General features: G+C 46.6%; 1 protein-coding gene across 1 annotated transcript; it reads right to left on the bottom strand.

The window, feature by feature from the left end:
• Window positions 1-202: 202 nt before the first annotated feature.
• DDIT4L (DNA damage inducible transcript 4 like) lies at window positions 203-4,689 on the bottom strand. The gene is made up of 3 exons (XM_062199138.1): window positions 4,556-4,689; window positions 4,136-4,273; window positions 203-2,365 (listed from the first exon to the last, which is right to left on the bottom strand). The coding sequence occupies exons 2-3, from the start codon at window positions 4,224-4,226 to the stop codon at window positions 1,875-1,877; spliced, it is 582 nt and encodes a 193-aa protein (XP_062055122.1). The 5' UTR covers window positions 4,227-4,273; window positions 4,556-4,689; the 3' UTR covers window positions 203-1,874.
• Window positions 4,690-8,019: the final 3,330 nt, after the last annotated feature.

The raw sequence follows: 8,019 nt of genomic DNA, 5'->3' as shown, positions 1-8,019 counted from the left end.
AAGGGCTCCAACTGACTTTGTCAAAAGGGAGTATCAGTTTCATTATCTTCCCTGAAATGTTGTCAAATATATTTGAGGGTTATTATTGCATACACTTAGAGAAGACAGAGACACAAGAGGGTTAAAAATATATAAAGCTTTATTGTCAAAAATAGACAAACTTTCATTTCCTTTAACAGGAATATCAACTTAGAAGCCTCCATCAGGCATCACCATTTTGTAAGCATGTATAATCCGTGAGAGAGTCACAGGCACCTGTTAGTGGGACGAGGACAACAGTTCTACACCCAAGCCCAAGAAGCTTTGTCGGTAGTCAGTGGTGGTGACTTGAAAGCACAGAAACACAGGGACCTTTCAAGCCCTAAACAGTAAGACGTGCCAGCAACATCGATGTATCCTGTCCCTATCCTATAAAGGCTGGTTTCGGGGTAGCTTTCCAAGCCTTGCAAGAGTTCAGTTTGTCAGCACAGTTGCTAATTTGAACAGTGACATTTTAGGTCACTTCTAGGAACAGCAAGGATCACACTGTTTTAGAATAACACCAGGATGTCGACATCGGTCCCCACCATAGTAACATGTGATGTGTTGCTCGTGGTTTGGGCAGGGGACCTGAATCAGCTCCTGATCCGTCACCCACAGCAAGTATGTGAAAGCCTTGCTGAATTGAACACTGGCATATAGAGGCTGAAATCTCTCATTAACATGGAGAAGAAATGGATAAGCATCTAGTTATTTGGAGTAAGACAAAAATAAAATAATAATTTTTAAAAAAGGGCCTTGTAATTCCTTAGGGACTGGTATTCAAGATGGAAGATAGCTGGGTGTGTGCACTGGTTCTCTGGACCACGATTTTCATTCTCTAGTTTGTGCCATAAAAAAACAAAAAGAAGGCAAAATAGACTTTGTCAATATTCCATCTTGATAATTAAAAGTGCAGCTAAATCCTTCAAAGAGAGACTACAATTCTTAGAGAAGGGCCAGGGCCAGAGATGAGACAACACTGGTACAGTAGGATGGTTCATCTGAGATTCAACATGAATAACATTGAAAAGAAGCTGTAGTACCCAATGAATGAGAGAGGGATTGGGTCTGAGAGCTTCGTTCCCATCCCTATAGGCAGTCATCATTCACCCAATGGAAGAGTAAACAAGAGTTCAACATTGGTCATTTTTCTAAAGACAACATTCAACACCTGGGAACTAGGAAACTGAGCTGATCCGTACCATAAAGTCATTTAAACAATACCATAGTTGCAAAGATGGCAGTTCAAGCTTCTATTGCCTCTTTAAAACAGAGGTGTGCGGAGGACACCATCAGTGAAGCAATTCTGTTGTCACTGTGACACTTCTTACCCACTTTCACCTAGGTTACATTTTAGTTCAGCTCACCCACTTAAGTCTACCCTCCTGCATAAGATCCTTTCAAATTTGAGTAGCAAATTACCAGGAAATGGGCAGTGTAGGCTTTGGGAAGTCCTGATGGGCAAAGCATCATTTTGCAAGATTCTGTGATTGACAGGATGACTTTGAGAACTTAGAGGAAAAAAAAATTTGAAAACCAAACTAGGCAAATCTGGTTTCTACAGTCTATTAGCAAGGCTACCTGGAACAGGTGGCAGAATCCAATGTGAAATTGAAATGGTTTGCTTCTTTCCCTTCCTTATTCCATTGCAGAGAAATGTGATATATTCAGAAGATGCACCCTTTCTTGGGTCACTTCTCAAAAGCTACAAAATCAACCCTGGATTGCTATGAGTGTGTACAACAGAAAGAGCATGGCTTACTTCTGCGGCAGGGGACACTATAAGTGACTTTAACTTAATAGTTGCATAATTTTATTACCCAATCATAAAGCCCCTTTAAAACAATTCCTTGTTAGTACTCTTCAATGACTGTCGTTCCAATCACTGAGTACAGCTTTTTCTTAACAAGTCGAAATCCTGAGCTGAGGATCAGCGTTCGCCTAATGCCGGATGAGAACCGACCTCTGCTGAAGAAGAAGTCCCTGAAGCTAGTCCACGAGCAATTCTCCTGCTTAAACACAAGAGTCAGCTCGAAAGTGGGCACCACACTAGAATCACACACAATCCTATCCAGCTTTTTACACACACTTTCAACTTCCAAGTTCACATGGATAACACAACCTCGGAGACCACAGGGCTCCGTGGAAGAGAGCCTAAGGACATCTTGAGCAATTCTCTGTGTCAGTTTCTCGGGGACAAGGACCTTGGAGCAGCCGAGTTTGGTTTGCTTTGATTTGGACAGACAGTTCTCCAGCATTTTAACCAAATTCTGGCAGGTTGTCTCCTCAAATATCGCCTCGTTGAGGTTGGGCTCAGGAACAACATAATCCCAGTAGTCAAAATCTGTAGAAATGGAAAGTTCATATTAAAAAAAAAATACAGTAAGAGAGCAACACTACTTACTTCCAGCTACCCAGTCTACCTGTGTCAGCTATGGGGCAGTCTTCAAAAATTTGGTGGAAAATGTAAAATAACTATGCATGCTTCAAAAGTTTCCTGCATCAAAGGTCACTCCAGTCTCCCATGAACTTTCTCAAGTATCCTGGTTATTTGTTTGTTGATCTCCCTTTGCTGTTGAGTAGCCAGGTAACAAAGCTAGTCATTTAACCTCCTCTGTGAAATAAAGATTTTGATAAATAGGGCAGATAGGATATAGACTTACTTATATATGTGTGCACTCACGTGATCTTAAAGATTTTGCACTAAAAGTGCATTTGGGATGATCCCAGAGTACAAGGGAGTTTCTTTCTTTTATTAATTTATTTTTGTTGCCTGTTTATGGGGTTTCCAAGTTTGGTAACTGTTTTTTCTCTAACTCTAGGAATACATGTATCATGGAACACAATTTCTGCTACTGTTCTTAACTGAGTCCACAGTGAGCTTCATGAGCTGTATCACAGATTAATCAAGTTTACATCTTTCTTTTAGAAGTCTTTACTGGAATGGCTCCCAATCTGAGCTTCAATCTTTTTGATTAAAGTTTGTGCTCAGAGCACAGAAGACCTTTGAGGTTCACGAAGTTATTTATAACTGCCTATGTAGCTTTTCTTAGCCAAGCAAAACAAAATGGACAAGGGAAACAAAATTAGATTTGCTCAAAGGGAAGGAGATAGCTCTGCATTTGGTCACCTACCTCCCAAATTAATCCTACAACTTGGCGGGATGCCACATGGCACACATCAATGGAACAGGCTGCAGGCAGATGCTCCGCTGGCTGCCCTCCCTAACCCGCCTGCACCCTCACTTGTTCCCTTTTCCACTTCAGGTAATTCACTGAGGTCACTGCTTTCTACAACTAGTGAAACTAACGCACGCCACAACGGTGATACCTGCTCTGCATTTTTTTCTACGTGGAAGAGAGAGGTTTAGAGCTTGGCCTGTGACATTAGGTCATCAAACACTTTACCTTCTAAATGAGGAAGGCCCACAGAGTTCAAGCAATGTTTCTGTGCTCACACAGCTCTACAGTGGCACAGCAGTGTGTTGACTTAGAAACTGCTGCTGCAACTTGCAAGTAAGCCCAACACCACTGCTGTTGAAAAAATGTCCTTCTAGCATTAAAAACGGAAAAGTGAATATATCCACAAGTGGAATCCTACTCAGTAACTAAAAAAGACACACTGATGGAACATCGTGGACAGATCTCAGCAACATTAGATGACCGGAGCGAAACTAGAAGGAACTTAAATTGTAGGATTCCGTGTATATGAAACTAAAGGCAAAACTAATGAGCAGTGACCGAGTAATGGCTAAAAGGCTCATGGGAATTTTGGCAGAGGGGGTTATGATGTTGGGTACACGGGTGAATGCATTTGTTAAAATGTACAGAACTGCACACTTAGCTTCACAACCACGTAGAGAAAGGAACTTCAATCCCTGAGAGCCCATTAGCTGCAGATTAGAATGCTGCTGCCCTCGGGCACTTCATTTTGGTTACTTTTGTTTCTCACTGTCTTGGAGGGCAGATGCTACAAGGTTTGGAGAGGGATCTCAAGAGAATTTGGGGGCGCCCTCTTCCATGGAAGAAGGAGGTGAAGTCGCAGGCCCCAGGACCAGAAACATTGAGCAGTTGTGACTTCTGGAAGGGAGAGAAGTGGGCATCCGGGAACTCACCACTCAGCAGGCTCCCCGGGTGGTAGCCATGGTCCAGCAACTCTGAAATGCTGGCCGGGTTCTTACTGCTCAAACTGCCGGTTGCAACCATAGTCAACGGCTGTTTCCCTCGCGGGGAGGAACGGCCTTTCCGAGGTGCTGGGAGAAAAGGAGGGGAGGACAGATTTACCAAAGCAGGCCAGATGTGCAGAGCTCCTAAAACGCCCCAGAGCGAAGGAGTCCAGCACCCCTTCTCAAAGGAGGGGCAGCCGGCTGCTGCAACTCCTTTCCAAAGCTCTGGGAACCGGGACGCCAGCTACTGTCAGACCCTGCAACTTACTCCAAAGTTAGCAAAACTCGGAGGTGACTTGCCCCGCGGGTATCCTCCCGCCCCCGCTCTCCCCCTCCCCCGCCACCTCCCAAGGCCCCGGCGGTGCTCACCTGCTGGGGGTTCGCGGGGGCCGACGCGCTCTCCGGCAGGGCTGTGAGGTCCACAGAGGCAGCAGGCACGCCCCGAAGAGCCCCTCCCCGCCGCGGCAGTCCCGCGCGAGCAGCCTCCGCTCGCCCCGCGCCCACCCCGCGCAGGCTCCACGAAGCAGCGCCGCCAGTGGGGCAGCGAGTGCTTTATAGGTCCCTCTGCCTGCCCAGGGCCCTGGCCCGCCCACCTGCACCGCCCTCCCGGCCTGCGCCCCGCCCAGCCACCCCGGGTCGGGTCGCATTTCAACCTGGCCACTTCCAGAGGCCCGGGGCAAGCGGCGGGGCGTGGAAGATAAGCCTGGGTCTTGGGCCCGCACCTGCTGTTTCCTGGGGAGACCGCAGGGCACGGTGACCGCCACCCCTGGCCACTAAGCTGGACCCTTTGATAAGACCCCTTCCGTCAGTGCGCGGCTCTCAGCTGCCCCAGCCCTGGCTAAGAAACGTGCTCTTTGCAATTGCATGGTTTGTGTGTGTGTATGTTACGATGACCTGAAGCTTTGCAGTGTCACCTCCAGCCCTTGATTTAAACCCACATTCAGCGCGCACCTTCGCGCACTCAGTTTTGGCCTCCAAGCCGGCCGCCCCCCGCAGGGTTACGGTGTCCCCTCCCGCACGCGCCCAGAGCTCGCCCTCTTTTTCCACTTAGAGGGCTCTCCAGGGTTTTGGGAGGGGGTCCCGATCGCCGCGTGCACGCGCGGCCTCCCGGGCATCCTGCGTGCCGTTGCATCTGTGACGAATGCGTTTTCTCCGCGGGAAACTTGAGTCTGGCCTTCTTCTCCTTGGGCCCGGCCCCAGTGCGCAGGGAGTTTGCCAAGAAGCTCAACAAAACCGTTAGTGGGATCCGAGCCGCCTCCTGCACCCGCCAGATCCGCGGGAGCAGCTGCGTCCCTGGAGGCTGACGTTCCTGGCGGAGCCCTGCTGGAAGCAGCCTGGGCTTTGGCGACCTGAAAGGGGCTTGGGGGGGGGGGGGGGCAAGAAAAGGGTTTGTGCTCTGTGCGGGATAACCCCTGGGCGGCTTCACGCACCGAGCTGAACCGGAGCCCACAGAGGGCCAGAGCAGCCCTGGAAAGAGACAATCTACTGGAACTAAGAAGCCAGCTATTTCTTTTTTTTCTTCCAAAGCTACAAAGCTCTCTTTTTCCTGTGCTTTGGTTTGCCAGCAGGAGGGGACCTGTAGCAGCGCGCATTCCCCTAGACCGCGGGGGTGCAGCCGAGCAGGGAACCGCGGGCCTGCGTGGAGGGAGGGGGTGTGTCTGGGGCCCTTCGGGACTGCCAGGAGACGGAGCTGCAGGTTAGGGCCTTGAAAAGCGGGCCCAGCTGTCTAGGCTCAAACCTCTTCGTGAGAAAAACAACAACAGAAGGGGTAAGGCGAGTGTGATAAACAGATCAGTGGGAGGACGTTCTCGGGCAGAGCGACAGAAACGCACACCAGCTTGACAGTCCATTTTTAACCGACTCGGGCAGCTGCACCGCCCGAAGGTCAGGCCGGCTTGGGAAGCAGAGGCTGATGGGCCGATCTTTGAAAGCACGTTTCCACTTCCAGCTCCAGAACAGAAAAGTGGAAAATAAACCAAGCCCGTGTGAGCCCATGAAAAAGCGGTTTCGGTGGCCAGTGTGTTCAGGGCCAGTGGATGCGCCCCTGGTCAGGTGTAGGACCCATGTGTCTGACAGAATGTCCCTGGGCAGGGCACAGAGCCACCTGTTCTTATCTGGGCGGTGTTATTAATGAGGCTGCCTCTTACCTGCCTCCACCGAGAGTTGTGAGAATTTACATAATGAGTGATCTGAACCTACACTGGTCAAACAGAGGCTACCCATTTCCATTTCCTTAGTGTATTTAGGCATAATTCATGAACTACATATTCTTGCTGGGCCAGAAATATTATTGGATCTTTTAGAAAGTCACGATTGCTCTTGGCTCACCTAACTGGAGTTTTGCAAACCTTTTGAGATTTTACTGCAGAAAACAATTTACTTACGTACAAAACACTTTGAGTACTATTCTTTCTGGCTGAAAAAGCCTTGCTCCAAGGAATTATAGGACATTAGGAATGAATAATGTAGGACGCATCCCTGGGATAATTAGGAAAGATTGTCCTTTTTAAATCTACGATGTTGTTGTTTATCTTTTACCCTCCAAGCACATTCTATCACCTGTTTGCATCTTTTTGGGATGCACAGAGCTGATTTTTAAAAATGAAGCAGAGAACAGAATTCAGATAGACATAGTCTATCTGATTTTTAAAAGTGTTGTGGAACTACTCAATTTATAACTGGAACTTTCTCACACTGGTGTACTTTTGCAGTTTATCAGATGCAATCATAAAATCTTGTTGCTGTTTCAGTCTATCTCTTCAGCTGATACTGCAAAAATACTTTGTGGGCACACCTACTGGACAAAATGGTTGAGTATGAGTAGAAAATCTAATTGGTTAAATAATTTGATCACCTTTCATACACCAACGTATGCATGCTTGCTTTTTGGTTGTTGTCATGATTTATTCATTCACCTTTTACAAGAAGGAAAAGAAATAGCAGTGACAAATGACAACTGTATGATCACCTGTTATAAATGGGAATATTTATTTATTTTTTTATTTTTTTTAACTTTTATTTAATGAATATAAATTTCCAAAGTACAGCTTATGGGTTACAATGGCTTCCCCCCTCCCATAACTTCCCTCCTACCCGCAACCCTCCCCCCTCCCGCTCCCTTTCCCCTTCCATTCACATAAAGATTCATTTTCAATTCTCTTTATATACAGAAGATCAGTTTAGTACATATTAGGTAAAGATTTCAACAGTTTGCCCATATAGCAACACAAAGTGAAAAAACTACCGTTGGAGTACTAGTTATAGCATTAAATAACAATGTACAGCACATTAAAGACAGAGATACTACATAATTGTTTTTTTTTAAAAAATTAATTAATTTTCTATGCCATTTCCAATTTAACACCAGGTTGTTTTTTTCATTTCCAATTCTCTTTATATACAGAAGATCAATTCAGTATATAATTAGTGAAGACCTCATCAGTTTGTACCCACACAGAAACACAAAGTATAAAAATACTGTTTCAGTACTAGTTATAGCATCACTTCACATTAGACAACACATTAAGGACAGATCCCACATGGGGTGTAAGTACACAGTGACTCCTGTTGCTGACTTAACAATTTGACACTCCTGTTCATGGCGTCAGTAAAATGGGAATATTTAGGTTGTAGGCTTCCTCATGTAGACATATACTATTCACAGAGCTGGTGCTGTGGCATAGTGGGTTAAGCCCCCACCTGTGGTGCTGGCATCCTATATGGGTGCTGGTTCAAGTTCTGGGTGCTCGACTTCTGATCCAGCTCTCTGCTAACGTGCCTGGGAAAGCATCGAAGGATGGCCCAAATGCTTGGGCCTTTGCAACCATATGGGA

The sequence above is a fragment of the Lepus europaeus genome, chromosome 8 (assembly GCF_033115175.1).
Source record: "Lepus europaeus isolate LE1 chromosome 8, mLepTim1.pri, whole genome shotgun sequence".
NCBI lineage: Eukaryota > Metazoa > Chordata > Mammalia > Lagomorpha > Leporidae > Lepus > Lepus europaeus.
The sequence above is the reverse complement of the archived record's forward strand: the minus strand, read 5'-3'. Positions and strand labels throughout refer to the sequence as shown.

Excerpts from the sequence above, each read along its gene's own strand:
- DDIT4L (XM_062199138.1), bottom strand. The coding sequence starts at position 4,226 with ATGGTTGCAACCGGCAGTTTGAGCAGTAAGAACCCGGCCAGCATTTCA. Across the intron at positions 2,366-4,135 it reads CCCGGGGAGCCTGCTGAGTG|ATTTTGACTACTGGGATTAT; the intron begins GTGAGTTCCCGG and ends CCATTTCTACAG.